This window comes from Nematolebias whitei, chromosome 3 (assembly GCF_014905685.2).
Source record: "Nematolebias whitei isolate Nwh7 chromosome 3, NemWhi1, whole genome shotgun sequence".
Classification (NCBI taxonomy): domain Eukaryota; kingdom Metazoa; phylum Chordata; class Actinopteri; order Cyprinodontiformes; family Rivulidae; genus Nematolebias; species Nematolebias whitei.
The window spans coordinates 13,892,692-13,909,428 of NC_056500.1; the positions used below are offsets into that span (position 1 = coordinate 13,892,692).

At 38.5% G+C, this 16,737-nt stretch overlaps 1 protein-coding gene across 1 annotated transcript in view; it reads right to left on the reverse strand.

The window, feature by feature from the left end:
* LOC119430583 (ephrin type-B receptor 1) overlaps positions 1-15,150 on the reverse strand; it is a 100,245-nt gene extending 85,095 nt beyond the window's left edge. Inside the window, exon 1 of the mRNA XM_037698015.1 lies at positions 14,998-15,150. Coding sequence (XP_037553943.1) covers positions 14,998-15,085 — 88 coding nt within the window. The 5' untranslated portion in view covers positions 15,086-15,150. The remainder of the gene's footprint in view (positions 1-14,997) is intronic.
* Between the last annotated feature and the right edge of the window lie 1,587 nt (positions 15,151-16,737).

The window sequence follows — 16,737 nt, forward strand, 5'->3', positions numbered from 1 at the left end:
AGTAATACTTAATTGTTAGGGTTTAGGACTTTGAGAAAACTCAAAGAAAACCACAAGTAAATGGACAAATGGCAGATCAGATGCTTTTATTGGTTCCAAGAACCCATCTTAAGCTCAGAGGTGACAGGACCTTCTCTGTTGAAGGTCCAAGACTGTGGAATGAGTTACCACTGCATGTCAGGCAGCCCCCTCCCTCAGTTATTCAGTCTCGCTTAAAAAAACACTTTTATTCTCCGGCTTTTGACACTGTGTGATTTTGTTGTTAACCTGTCTGTATTCAACAATGTTAGCCATTTTGTTACAATCTTTTTTATTTTGATCTTTACATTTTTTTTCTGTGGTTTGTTTCTGCTGCACAGCACTTTGGTTGGCCGTGTTGCTGTTTTAAGTGATTTATAAAAAAGTGGTATGGTATAAATAGAAATATAAAAACCCAAATGGTAGCAAAAGTATCTGAAACATACATCTCTGGTCCGATGCCTTTTTTACATTTTCACATCTCACCATCAATATTAAACACCAGGAGTGATTAAAAACCCTGATGAGGCACTTTTTCCCCTCCCCAACATTTTCAAGGTGAGGCAAAAATAACTAATGTGTGTTGTCTCATCCATTAAGTCCTCTCCTCTTTTTCTTTTGCTCCAACTGTGACACAGTCCTTAGTTCCAGCGGAGCTATCGGTGAGACCATATGTCCATGGCAGGAAACCTGAAGAGGTTGGCAAAGGGTCCACTCACAACCAGCAAATAAATAATGGACCATTATGTTCAATCATATGCTGAGCTGTAAAGGTCTTAAGCTGAGTGCTGCAGGATGGAACATGGAGTGTGCAAAAACTGAATGTAATGGAGTCCATCTATACAACCAAAGCCTTTCTTTGTATGTAATGTTCTTTGTCTTTCTGAGGCCTTCTTTCATTGCTGTCTGAACATCGTTTAAAACACATTAATAGCACATTCTTTAGTACAGGCTGACACAATCCATCACTTTCATGAACTTGAACATTGCTTCAGGTCCATCCCACAAAGAGCTGTTACAAAAATAACATTCTGCTTCACAGGTAACCGTTACACAACAATTACCATGACAATATAAAACAAAATAACTGAGAGAAAAGTGGACTGGAGCCAAAGCTTGTTGACACCAATCCCATGTCAAATTCTAAAATCACAAAAAACAAACAAAATTAAAATAGACAGTATTTTTACTAAACTTTAAGACTTTCTGTTATGCACATAAGAATCACTTCATATTATAACACATAATTAACTGAACAAAAAAATAAACATATATTTTATGTGTGTTTTTAAATCATAATATTAAGCAATTAGTCCAACTTTAGGATGGAAACCATTAGGGGTGAATTTAATTGTGCAATAAACAATCTTATTTCAATACATCTTGATGAGTATTCATGATGTTGGTCTTTTCTGTTATCTAAAGCAATTTTAAAGCCATTGCTACTAATTAGCATATACAAAATGTAATTGTGCACTTTGAAATTTTTTCATGCTTTTGTTTTTTTCAAAACTTAATTTAGTAGCTTTTTTTCCCCCCCATTTAACTTGCGGCATCTACCAGAAGAGCACGGAGAAATCATTGAGTCTTTGTGAGAAACAAAGGGTAATTGATGCTAACGCTAACCTCGCATGTTGAAAACGGAGAATCAATATGAGAGACAGCACAAGTGAAGGACCCTGTCACTGCCGCCTCTGTAACACAGCCGAGTATTGATGTGACTCTTTGAGCTGCAAATTAGTTGAAGTGACAGGATAATGGACCCCCGTGAAAGGACAAGAAGAAATTTGCACATGAGATGCATGCAGATAATAAATAATAAATGTAAAACAACACCAAAAAAAATAAAAATAATAATTAGTCTAAATCTGCCTATCTTCATTTCAAAAGTGCATTCTAAGAAACTGAAATACATAAATATAGGGGCGAATGCCAAGATGTGTACAAATTGGGCTAAGCTGGCTACAAAGTAGGCAGAGGTGGATAATCAAATTAACATGTACAGCCAAGGGGACAATTTGGCAAAACATGTGCTCAAAATAGATCTTGATTGTTAAAAATTGGTGAAACTTACTGGTTTCTTGGTTACAAACAGAATTCAATGAGACTGCAACAGAAATTTAGTTTATTTTATCGCAAAACCGAGTCAAGTTTGTGTTGCCAACTAGTCTTCAACAGTCACAGCACAGTGACATAAAACTTTTAGGGAAAACCTTTACAAAAGCATGACTGTTTCAAAATCTTTTAATAGTGTGTTTTTGCCATTTGTCCATTCATAAATCTAATTTGCAGCCGAACTGGGGCTTGATGTCCCCTCTTACTGTTGCTCCTGAACAGATACAGAAGTATCACTGAACTACGGAACACCAAAATGCTCAAAATTAAATAAATAAATAAAACGTATGAAATACGAAAAAATTTAATTTGTATTATTTTATTTCATAATTGTGTTTTCCATGATAACTTATTTATTTCATAATGACATTTTTTGAGATAAATAAGCCATGAAAAACACAATTATGAAATAAATAAGCCATCATGAAAAAAACAATTAAGACATAAAAGAATAAAAAAGAAACATTTTCACAATAATGAGCTTAGATACTTGTTTCATAATGTTTTCTTTATTTAATTATGAACATTTTGGTGTTCTATATGGGTTCAATGAAAAACAGAAGCTTCAGTTCCGTTTCAGACAAATATATTATTTAATAATCTTGGAAATGATTTGCTGTGATATCACAATTAACACAAAATAAATAAATAAATAAAGATTATGAAAACTTCATAAATGTAGAATTCATGGGTAAAAGCACCTGTAATAATACTGTTATCAGTAAAAGTGACAAGTTGTTGTTTTATTGTGAAATGTATCAATTATATAGTAATAATCTTTATTTTACCTGAACTTATTTTGAACTATCCAATTGCAGATAATGATTATTTATATTACTGACTGATTTGTTGATTATTTCTTGCATCAACTGATGGATTTGGAAAAAGAAAAAAGGAAAAAACTTGAAAACTGAGAAAGGCGAGACCTATTGCTCACTATGATTATTAATAATTCAAATATGCAAATTTTCAGTCAAGTGATTGAATAAGAGACTAATCATATGTGCTCGTAAAGACAGCTCAAGTGGGGTCAACTAGTGGGGTTACTGAAATTATCCATCAGCACTCAGGCAGAAAAATCTGTATGTTGTCTAGAATCCACTTGTGACCCCAAAAAAGAAGAAAATGCTGAATCCTTAGCTCCGAAGGGTTCTACTTTTTTGCGCCAAAAAATACACTTTTAAATAACTCAAGTTCTTTTTGTTCTATTTTTGTTCTCCTCATAAGCAGATTTGTCCATTTTTACATGCTTTTTAGCCGAACAAATCAATATGGCACCCAGGTCACAACAGTCACAGTATGTTTTATACTGTACTTAAAAAAAATATATATATATATATTTGAGCTGCCATCAAAAGCTACCACAGCCTTACAGCTGTAAAATGTGTCATGTTCCTTCACATTCTTTTAAATTCATGGTTTGCACAGTCATGCCATTGATTCCACAATTCCTCTTATACCATTAGCTGATTTGCTGCTATTGGCTAGATCTAGAGGGGGCATTAGACTGCAAATGGGTGGAATGCGTTGCCTCAGGTGGAGAAGTTTAAGTGTCCGGGCATCTTTTTCACAAATCAGAAGGAGCAGGAGTTGGATTGACCAATTGGGACCTCATCCTCAGTAATGAGGCAGTTGCTTTGGTTGGTCATGGTGCAAAAAGATTTGAGTCGTAACGAGAAGCTCCCAATTTTCTGGTTCGTCTATGTTACACCTGTCACCTATGGTCATTGGGTTCGAATCATGACTGAAAAAAACAAGATTTTGTTTACCAGCAGACAAAATGAGCTTGCTTCACAGTGTGACCAGCCTAATTTTTAAATGAGTTCCGTCATCTATTCAATTTCATCCATCCGTTATATGTTTACCTGCTTCTTCCATTTTGAGTCACGGGGTTTGCCGGTGCCCATTTCTAGCAGTCACTGTGCGAAGGACGGGGTACACGCTGGACGGGACGCAAGTCCATCACAGGGCCACATAGAGACAAACGAGACAACCATTCACTCTCTCACTCACACCGTGGGACAATTTAGAGTTACCAATCAGCCTCACATGCATGTTTCTGGTCTGTGGGAGGAAACTGGAGTACCCGGAGAAAACCCACACATGCACGGAGAGAACATGCAACTGTTCGATTTCAATTCAGTTTATTTACACAGCCCCAAGTCACAACAGAAGTCATCTCAGGACACTGAACAGAACCATTTTTATATAAAAACAAGTTAACAGAAACATTAATATTTAAAAATAATAATTTAACACTATTTATCTGAGGAGAAAACTGTTTTTTGAGTTTAACTCCATCACAGAATTCTCATCTTGAGCATGAAGGCGACAGTGGAAAGGAAAACTCCCTCATGAGGAAGAAACCTTTAGCAGAACCAGGCTCAGGACAAGCGTCCATCTGCTTCAACCGGCTGGGTTTGGTAGGAACATAGATACACAATGACAGATCATGAATCACATGCTAAGATAGAAATAGTATCAAATGAAAACTATAATTTTAGCAAATAATTCAAGGAAATTAGGTCAATTTGTTCTCCATTAGTCTAAGCTTAAGGCAGCATAACAAGCCAGGACTAACTATAGGATTTATCAAAAGAAGTCTTAAGCCCAGTCTTAAAACTAAACAACGTGTCAGCCTTACAGACAGAAACTGCAAGTTGGTTCCACAAGAGAGGAGCCTGATAACGGAAAGATCGTCCTCCCATTCTGCTTCTGGAAACTCTAGGGACCACGAGTAAACCTGCAGTCTGAGAGCGAAGTACTCTGTTAGGAAAATGTGGAACAATAAGATATGTAATATAAGATGGAGCTAGGTTGCTGAGAGCTTTGTAGGTTAGAAGTAAGATTTTGAATTCAATTCTGGATTTGACAAGGAGCCAGTGGAGAGAAGCTAAAACTGGGGAGATATGATCTCTCCCAGTAACTCCAGTTAAGACTCTGGCAGCAGCATTTTGGACTAACTGGAGACTTTTTAAAGAAGTATTTGACACCCAGAATATTATTAGTATTAATAGTATTTGGTCATCTGGGTGGAGCTCAGTGCAGAACCGCTGCTCCTTTTATTAAAATGAGTCCATTGAGGTGGTTCAGGCATCTGATTAGGACGCCTCCTGGATGCCATTTTTTGAAGGTTGTCCTGGCACTTCCCACTTGTGAGAGTCCTCGTGAAAACCCAGAACTAGCTGTAGGGATTGTGTATCTTTGGCCTGGGGAAGCCTTGGTCTCAGGGGCTGTAGAGTGTAGCTGGGGGGGGGGTGTCTGGGTTTCTGTCCTGGGCCTGTTCTCTCTGCAACTTGTGAATAAGAAGCAGAAGATGGAGATGGTATTTTTTAACTTTAAGCCACACTCTGACTTACACCCTAAAATGTTCTAATGAAGGAAGATTCCGTAGCAGTCTTGTAATTTGATTTTCAGCATGAACTGATCCTCCTGAGTATTTAACATGATCTACAGGTTGGAATCTTCAATTATCATTCAAGAGGGTCCCCCTATGAATAAAGTTTAGAAAGAGTTTATTTAAAAAATATATTGTTTGTCCAATGAGGCTGACCAACAGGTTTGTCTTGTATTTTATAAAAGAAAATCGGATTGTGTGAAAACTAACAGAAAATGTGTGAAGATTTATAAATAAGGCAGTATTTTCACACTAATATGAATAATTAACCACATCTCTGTAAACATTCAGCTTATTTTGTTAGAAATGACTTCCTGAACCACTGGAAAGTGTTAAAACCAACGTCTGACAACCTGGAGTCTGGTGTCTAATATTATGCTGACATATTAATATTATGCTGACATATTATGCTTAATGTCCAACACTTCAAAATAAAAACAATAAAATATAGCACTAGATCCCAGCATTCTGCACTTTATGACAGAGGAAAACGAAATTTACTTTGAAACAATTCAAATGCAGTGTGGAGATAAATATTTAAAACCAAAGGCTGGCCCTAAGGGAAACTTAGACTGGGAAAAACAGAAGCCTTAGGCCTGCAGCAAAAGATCTTCTGCCAAGCCTTTACGTTTTTCCCCAGTTGAACCGTCCTTCTGTCACATTGATAACCTGTCACCAGATGAATATAGAAACAGCATCTTTAAAACATGAGCTGACATTGCATGGTGCAGGCTACAGTATGGCGGCAGTGATGTGGACGTGCAGATGACGCACATCTGCATATTTGCAATAAGGTTCTCTGTTGAAGGGTTAATTTGGTAAAATGTTGCAAACACATGCTGTACCCGTTACTCTTGTCAACGGTATCATCTAAAGCCAGATCTATGAGGCTTAACCTTTAGCGTGTAACGAGATGACACATGGAAGGAATGTTTGTGTTTAGGCTTTAGGGAAAAGGTCTGAAATAGGTTATCTGCCAGACAATAAATGATGCAGCCCAGTTTGTAATTTAGATTTATCCTCACTGATGTGAAAAATTAGGAGCAGTTTATGATTCTAAGGCTTCAACACAAAACTCTTGCCTGGAAAAAAAAAAGGACAAGATTAACTTCCTGACCCTTTGACACTCAACACTGACACAAATCAGCAGTTTGTGTCAGAGCTCGCTGCTGACTGGACGTTTGGTTTCAGAAACAGAATGACTTTGCCACCCCCCTCCCAGGACCTGTCTGAGAGATATGTAGCACTTATACTAAATATTATCTGCTGGGTCAGGCGTGTGTTGACTTTCAGAATAACAGGGTCAACGGCGGATTACTGCGCTGACTTTTGGGCTCGCTGAATAAGGTGAAATTCATTGGGAGAAACTAAAGGTCGTGGAACAATGCAGCATTCTCAGGTGACGTACTGTAAGTGACAGTGGACAACTACCGGTATCACGAAACAGACTGTTTTGTTACAGGTTTAATTTCTTACATTTCCACACCGACTAAATCTGTAAAGTGTTTTTTATTTTCACACAATCAACATGTCAAATGTTCTGCTGTAACCTGTGGTCTTGGTGTTTATGCGTATGATTATTTTGAGACTTTCATAATTAAGTTATAAAACTGGACATGGACTTTAATAGCAAAGGCTGTCAATTTGAGCAGCTTAAAAACACGATCAGGTCATTTAGGGAAGTGAAGGCTGAGATTGTCATCACTGTATGTTCACAATTAGTTCTCTGCATTTAACCCATCGCACGTGAGATACACTCAAATGAAGCAGTAAGCAACTATGTAAGGACCAGGGGAGCAACTGGGGATTAGGTGTCTTGCTCAGAGACAACAAAACATGTGGGAATGGCTGGGAGTCGAACTGCAGCTTTCTGGTCCCAAATTGGATGCCCTATCCCATCTCGGCCCTCGAGATTTATCTCTCTAGATGATAGGCCTGTCACAATAACAAATTTTGCTGGGCAAATAATTGTCTCAGAAATTATTGCGATAAACGATAATATTGTTTGAAATTTGACAATAATTAGTAATTATTGTCAAATTGAAGAAGAAATGTTGGTTCATTTGTTTTGTGTGTAGTACCTTTTTTGACCACCAGATGACAGTATAAGTTTGAACTGAAGGATGAATAGTGAGGGAGTGAGCGTGTCTCTTTAAGAAAAATGGGAGGAAGGCCCCTTGAAGTGACATGGGTTGTCTCTCTTTCCTTTTTTTTTATTTTTGGTTCTCAAAATGGTGGACGCTCGGTGTGGTTTGAGCTCTTTAGCATAGCGTTTTTCACAAAAGCTTTTAATAAAAATCATTTAACAAGTTCTCAGCTTCTTTTTGCAGAGAAAAACAACTTGGAGCTTTGACAAGATGGAGGGTTTTCCCCCCGAGGTCAGCCTGTTATGGCTTAGCTTAGCTTAGCTTGTAGCTTAGCTTCTCAGCTTAGCTGCATTTAACAATCCAAAAACACAATTTTGGACGGTAAAATTAATTTTAAAGATTAAAAAAAATAAAGGGAGGGGTCAGTGAAGAGCACCAGAGTTGAGCCTTTTGTCATTCAGTGTCTTCAGTAGAAATAGAGAGACACGAAGAAACGATAAAGCCAATAAATGAAAATGAGGTCAATAATTTTAATTTATCATGCGATTAATTGATTTATTGTTTATCGCAACAGGCCTACTAGATGATGACTTTGACCTCTGTGGTGACTGTGTAGAACTTCTTTGAAGTTACTGATAACTGTACAGCCTGGATATGTTCTTTAACTCACACAAAAAGCAAGTTTCTTAGACATCAATATTTGAACTGTTCATTGTTGTAAAAATGAGGAATATTGTGTCTTAAAATGCTCAGGCAGTTGTTACTTACAGGCTGTAAAAAAAATTCTGAAAATCCCAAATGCCAAGAATTCGGAGGAAGAGATCATTTTTCTCATTAATGAAGATTCTCTCCACTGTCAGTCTGTAAATCCAGACACAGAGTAATAATGCTCATACGTCCCAAGTTCCATCATTTTCCAGCTCCTTTTGATTTTAAAACCATAGAAACAGTCTTCATATTTAGCTTCTTTAATGCAATAGCTTTTCTGCTTGGGAAAACTGATTTTCTTTGTTCTTTTTATTAAGTTACGTTTTTTTTTTTATCTCCTGTTGTTAAAAACGAAAGGACAAGAGTGTCTATGTGTGTGTCTGATTAGGTCTGTTCCTTTATCAAAATATCTCATACATAGATTTTAATGAAGCAGAAAGTAATCATTGCGTCACCACAGCCAGCTGACCATAGAAGATGCAAAAATGGCTGCAACTCAATGAATTTTATAGATATTGAAATCAAATTTGATGTTGCAAAAGCTGATAAAGATTTAAAACATACACCAAATACAAACAGATCACATACTATTGTAAGAAACTTTGCATATTTTCAATGTTGGACCCAAATGACAGCAGCGCAGTCTTTTCTCAGTATAAGAACAAAACTCTGGCTATATGCATCCTTTCAATGCTAAATCGTTATTAACATCAAACAACTCATAAACATCAAAACTAAACTGATAATAAAATAATAACAACAGTCATTAAAAAACATATTTTGGTTTATGTTCATTAGTTTCTTGATACTAAAACCTCAACATATAATTTGAGTCATAAAATTGGCCAATGTGAGCCACCAAGAAGGGACCAAGTGGTCACAAAGGTGCAGGACTTCAAGTATTTGGGGTCAACTGTTCAGTAAAATGGGGAGTGAGATAAAGAGGTGAAAAATAGTGCTCAGGCAGTATGGAGTGGAATGAGAAAAGTTTCAAGAGTGATTTTTGACAAAAGGGTGGCAGCAAAAGGTCAAAAGAAAGGTTTACAAAAGAATAGTGAGACCAACTATGTTGTATGGTCTGGAGACAGTGGCACTGGCAAAAAAGACATGAGAAAGAACTGGAAGTGGCAGAATGAAGATGTTGAGGTTCTCTTTAGGAGGGACAAGGATGGATAAGATTAGGAATGAGATCATCAGAGGTACTGCGCAGGTTGAACACGGAGATAAAGTTAGAAAAGCGAGACTGAGACGGTTTGAACATGTCCAGAGGAGGGACAGTGGGTATATTGGTTAAAGGATGTTAGAAATGCAACTGCCAGGAGAAAGGTAAAGAGGAGATATATGGATGCAGTTAGAGAGGACATGGAGGCAGTTGGAGTGAGAGCAGAGGATGCAGAGGACAGAGATGGAAGATGATGACTCACTGTGGTGACCCCTGAAGAGGGGAAGGCCAGAAGAAAAAAAAGATGAGCCACCAAGAAAGGTTTTGGGAAAAGTTCGAAGATACGTGGGAAAATGTTTACAGGTCATGGTCTAACATTCAGTGTAACAGCAATCTATTTTACACCACTAGATTCTGATAAACGTATACATCAGCTCATTAGGCACCTACTTACCATGAAAAGGCCACTGTGACCACAAAACAACCCACCACCCACACTCTCCTTGCAGTAATTGTCTCACCTCTCTGGCTAAAACACCCACCTTTTTGACTCACTAACAAACACTGAGAGTCAAACACAAACGCACACGCAGACACAGCCAACATTCTGTTTAATCAAAATAAAGCTGCCCTTCAACACATTTACATGTCTCATAATGGGCGAGACTAGGCACGGGGCCGTCATTACATGCACCATTAAAACACAGCAGTGGACTAATCTAGCGCTTCCGTAAGCAATGGCAGAGGCAACGGCAGAGGCAGCAGCAGGAGGCGATGCTGCAGATGACAGGAGAGGGGGAGTTGACGGAGAATACAGCAGGAAAGGAACCCAAACAACACAGAGAACAAAACAAGTTTGAAAACAAGTTTTAGACTAAGAACATCTTATGCTGAGAAGGGAAAGAGTTATAAAGGAGCTATTTGCGTCAAACTTTTATTAAAATGTTATGTGCATTCTCAAGCAATATCATGAGATGCTGCACTAGGAGTGTATGTTATGAATTACCCTCAGCTACTACTCCCTCTTCTCAATAACAGGTGGTGAACAGTGGTTTCTTCGCTTAATCAAGTGTCTGAGAAAGTGCTTCATGAGGTGTGAGAGATTTGTGATATTTAGCATGTTTTGGATTTACAGTTAGGAGGTAGTTTCGTGTCTAGTTTAATCAGTTTTAGTGTGTATGAGTCAAAACAATGTGGTGATTTTTGAACATGAGGAGGATGGAGCTGCAAAACCAGAGGTGGATGGAGTCGCACAGTCAGAGCCTCTCAGACAGAGGAGAGGATTATGAAGGCAGATATGGAAGAAAAAAACAGAGTCTGAGTCAGACGACTTAGTTGATGAAGTGGATGATCATGGTTTGTTTTAGAAGAGGAAAGAGAGGAAGAGCGGGCCAAGTCCCACTAGGATGGGTCCACTCCTACAAGGAACGATGAGGCGTTTGTTGTAACACCTCTTCATTTTGTCCAAAAATGCCTGAGAAACTAAATCCATTTCAATGGAAAAAAGTATAAATAACTATGCTGATTGCTAAATTTATACAACATATACACATGTTCATGAATATACCTGTTTATATGTGTGCTTTGTGTGATTTTTGGTCTGTTGTGTCGGTATAGTAGGACATAAGTAAAAACAAACAAACAAAAAACAAAGTTCACACATGGGATATTGTGCTGAACAAAATGACATGAAGCATGGCAGGTTAAATAATTTTTAGGATGAAATGTGAATGTAAAATTAAAAATAGTCCAAAAAAATGTCCAGTTTCACCAAGGACTCCATCTTCTTGTTTTTGCTACTGGTGAATGTATTCACCCCACTTAACTGTTTATAGGTAGGTATACATGCGTCTTCAATTTCAGAATAGAAGTCTAGTCCCTTTTTGAAAGAGTGAAACATTCCTCTCAGTATTTTTTCCATTTTTACCTTGATTTTACTAAACTTTTGATTTGTATATTAGCACATTAGATGGTGATTCACTTTAATTGAGGGCTTTTGTAAAAATCTACCGAGCCGTAGTTCAGTTTATCCCAGAAGAGGTGCGTCTTTGCCAGCACGAGTCGCTGCGGAGTCCCGCCTCTCGTCTCATCCAACGGTCATTGTAGTTTGGGTGTAAAGAGCAAAACTCACTTGTACCTGATCAGATTTCATGATCGTGTCTGTAGTTAGAGCAAAGAAAATAAAGTTTTTTAAGCTGCATGCATTCAAGTGGAACAGTTTGCTACATGTACTGTTTCATAATTTCGTGCCTGCGATGCTGGTAAGGCATTTTCGTCAGTGATCAATGTTTAAACAGTCTGTTAACCAACATTTTCACCTTACAGAACATCTATGTGTTTATGTTGGGCAATTACTCCATGCCTCCTACTCTGAGACATAAACCTCCAGCTCAGAAAGCTATTGAGAAGGCTCCTACTGCAATAAGACTGTGGTGGCCATCTTGAATTACAACCAGAGATTATTACTTGAATATCGATGCATGCTCAATAATCCAGGTAGAAAAATCTAAAACAAGGACCTGAGTTAACTTTTTTTTAGATATTACTTGAATGTTTCATCAGTCCAGCAGTTCATGAGACCTGCGATGGACTTACAACCTGTCCAGGGTGTACCCGCCTTTTGCACAGTGACTGCTGGTTATGAACACCAGTGACCCCCACGACCCAAAAATGATGAAGCAGGTAAAGATAATGGATGGATGGATGAAGTCCATGAAACATGTTAGCAACAGACAGACACAAGAACACGCACAGTCTTGCCTTTGGCTGCAGAAAATATTAAACAAGTTAAGGTGGTGTTTGGGTTAAACAAGCAGTATCCCCATGTCCCCCGTTGCTGCTGAATTTGAATAGTGAATGTTTCTAGTTTCCAAATAGAAGACTTTTTTCTTCTTTCTTTCATTCTTTTTTCCTTGTCTGAGACATACTGGTGAATCCTGGCTAGTGGAGGGAACCATTTTATTCACCAACAGGTGCAATGGTGGAGCCAAGGGATGACCAATGGTGGCCTTGGCCACCTTAGATTAATCTTTGGGAACCCCAATCATTTGAGGAAACTATACTTTCAAGCAACTTAAAAGCTAGAAAACATAGATTCCTTAAATGACTGGTGATGACTATCTTGTATTTTGAATTGGTATGTCAATTTTCAGAAGAAACTTTACTTACACCTAGATGTAACCACACACTTAGATGGAAATTGGTACCTCACTTATTTTTTTCAAGTTATCATGTTCACAATATGCACAACGGAACAGACAGATGGACAGAGTGATGGATGAAGGGGTTTTACAATTTCCCCTGTTCACTCCATGACAGAGGACAAAAGAGAGAGAGAGCGAGAGCAGGAGTCACTCCAGAGGAAGGTGGAAATATGGTGATGCTTTAAAACAATTTGTTGCTTCATCAACGGCAAGGGAGTCTCAGATGGGAGCAGCAGGTAATAATTAGTGAAGAACCAGGAAGACTCGGAAGAACATCTGGACTTTAATGCTTAAAGTAGAGGAACGAAGAGCATAAAGAGAAGCAATTTTAGATGGTGTAGCATGATGAAGGTGATGGGCGATGCCTAAAGAAACAACAGGAGAACCTGCTTCTGATAGGCAAAGCAGAAATAGATCAGATATTTCTGGGAGCAAGGTGAGCAACAGAGCAGGAATTGATAAAAAAAAGAAGCATTGCTTGAAGAAAAGTAAACCAAAGTTGCACCAGGCAATGTTTGCTAAAAGGAGCAACACATAGTGTGCATGATGGGGAGCAGGAGCAGCAGATGCAGCAGGAGCTTCAGTCTGCAGTGTTCTGAGAATAGCAGCAGATAGTATTTGGAGGGATACATACAACAAAAGAGGCCAAAGGTGATGTTTGGAGAAGAGCTGGGAGAGATGACACTGCTGGAATCAGCAGGTGGAAAAGGGGTGATGTTGCGGAGGAGGAAGAGCAGTGGGGGAGGTGGTAACATGGGGGCTACTGAGCACCTGTGAGCTATAATTATGATTCACTTTACTGCTTCAGCAGACTTTGTGATCACAGAGCTCCGATGGTGCACTCACGAAGGAGATGGTAATGTTGAAACTAAACACTGCACATTATCATAAGTCCCATCAGGTGTGCATTACGCTGCGTGATTTAGAGCCATAACAAAACTACAGCTGAGGATTTAGTATCTATAATGTCATGCATGGATTTTCACACCTATATTTTGACTGCACCTGACACGATATCCAATAGTTCAACAATCCACTTCTAAAGGCCTCATTTTTAAACCAAAACCCAGAGAAACTAATAAAAACTACAGGAAATCCCTAAAATGCCATAAAGTTTTTTGCTTACATAATATTGTTTAGCAAATCTTTACACTCAAGTAGCAAAAAAAAAAAAACAGCCAGATCAGCACAATGTCAGCTTTGCACGTTTTGCAAAACACACTTAGACACATACATAAGTCACAATATAGCTTCTTTACTAATTCAAGGACCACAACTACAGTAATTACCAAATGGTAACCGGGTGTGTAAACATGTGAGTTCAAATTAAAATGTACCAATCAGGTATAAGTACTATACTGATGCTGCAGCTGTGAACAAATGAATCCACAGTAGAAAGTTTTTCCCACATTGCTTTGCAAATGAAGACATGCCTGTGATGTTGATGAAGTCTTAGGTCCAGATTCAGATGGGCAAAGAAAAGCTGCCTATAGACTAGTCACATTCCCATTCCACCCCCCACCCCCTTCCCTAAGCTACTGAAAATGCATGCTGTTGTTTAATATTGTAATACCAATTGTGATAAACCCATATTTTCCTCCTGTCGTCACTGCCATCTAAACCAGGTGTGGGCATCAAGGCCAGTGTGAGTCTGTTCGAGTGACTAAATATATATCAGTAATTAGCAGTCAAACATGAAATGTAATGGCCTATGATGTACTGAAATCCTTTGCGATAACTATAGATTTGATATATTCTGCAGCTCTAATACCCTTATTATAAATCACTACTATAATGGCTGACTTGAGTAAATGGTAAGAAAAAGTGTCTTCAGCCTGTAGTGCTTAGTAACTATTATGTATTTTTTTCCTTCATGTTCATCATTAACAAAGTAAAAATACCTGATATGGGTATAGCACACAGTGTAAATGGTTAAAAAAAATAATACAGTGTTTATTATGACAATAAAATAAAATAAAAAAATCTGTAAATAATTGGTTGTTGTTGTTTTTTTTGTCTTTCATTTGGCAAAAATGATCTGTGGTCTTCTGCTAATTGTCTTGAAGTGTGAAGTGTTTTGATAAAAAAAAAAAAAAAAGATGCTCAGTTTTCAAAAACAGATTTATTTTTTTTAATATATATATATATATAATTTAGCTCCACATAAAGTTAAACTAAGAAGACTGACCCTTCTTACAGACAGCTTCAGAAGCCTCCAGCTTTTATCACAGGAAGAGCAATACTTCATTTAAAGCTTCACTCTGCATCAATTAAAAAATAAAAATAAAAATAAAAAAGCCCACCTACCTTCTATTGCGCACACCGGAGCATGAACACAGAGAAGCAAAGCAACCCAAGTGGCCAACACGACCCCTCGCCTGTCCGCTCCCATCATCCAGCCGACTCGGAGAGGAAGAGCCCCGCGGAACCTCGCTGTACTCCTCCCGTGCGCAGTCACATCGCAGAGTCAGCAGAGACACGCTGAGAGGAGATAAACTGCTGCTCTCGCTCGGCTCAGCCTCTTTTCCTCCAACACCTTTCTGTCCAATCAGGAGAGAGGATGTCTGCTGGAAAACCAATAACCCACCTGACCCAAAGCTGCGCGTCCAATGGACAGGATCCCTCTCCGCGGCTCCGGGACGGCGGCTCGGTGACTCTACAGCGACAACCAGTGGTGAGAAGCAGGATAGCAGCCAAGTTTTTAAAGGGGCTCACATTACTGAATAACCTTATATCACATCCACATTATTCCCACTGCTCTGTCATCTGCCATTACAAATACTCTAACACCTCAGCCACTAAGGTCTAACCAGGCCTTTTGAATGGTTGGCCACATTAGAATGCAGTGGGGCTGCACGGTACTTGGGATTTAATGACCTATAATTTATTACAGTTCAAGCAGTCCTTTGCAACATTGATTTGGCACACACTGATATTGTCATAACAATGCATTTACTTTGCAGCCCTAATTACATCTTAGTATTCAATCTTATGAAAGGTCATTTCGGCAGACTGTGTAAACAGTGGTGGGGCTGGAGTTTTATTTTCAGTGGTGGTCAGGGTTTTTTTTTTTTTTTCTTCCAGGGAGACACATATAATAAAATAAAACTTTTTTTCTATTTTTCAAATCTGGTATCTAAGTAATCTATCTTCTTAACTCTTTGCATAACCCTTATGCATTTCTTTTATTTAGCTATGCCAGTCTTTTTTTTACACAACACCCCCGTCACACACACAAACACTAATTCTATCACTGTAGTCACCTTATTTAGATTAACAATATGACTCAAACTGGAAACACTTCCAGCTTACTCAAGAATGCAGGAGATCTATGAATAAACACAAGAGATTTAGTTTGCAAAAAAATGTACATGTTTTAAAATATTTGTTTCTCCATTTCCACACTTGCTTATCCGTAGTCGGATCGCAGAGGCAACAGGTCCATGGGAGAAACCCAGACTTACCTCTTACCGAGGGACACACTCCTGCAGAAACTAAAGATGAGCAATCCCTCCACTGAGAGCTGGGTCTGCCCAAAGCCTTTAACCAGTGGGTTGGGCCCAGAAAACCTCCTAAAGGTGGCATCCAGGAGGCATCTACATCATATACACATTACACCTCCATAAACTCTTTATGATGGAGCTGCTCTACTCTGAGCTCCCCCAAGATGAGAAAACTCCTCACCTTATGTCTAAGGTATTGCCCAGCCATCCCACAAAGAACGTTTATATTGTCCGCTTTTGTCTGGGATCTTGTTCATTATCCAAACTTCATGACCACAGGCAAGGGATGGAACATGGACAGACCAGTAAATTGACAGCTTTGCCTTTTTGGCTTTTACTTCACTATGACTGACTGAAGCAACACCCTCATTACTGAGGATGAGGCCTCAATCTGTAGACATATTTCCTGCTCCATTCTCCTTTCATTCATGAACAAAACACCTAGATATTAAACTCATTCACTCGAGGCGTTCATTTTAAACACACACAAAAATATATGTGTCTTTACATAAAGCGCATACAAATCACTTATGAGTCCTCATTT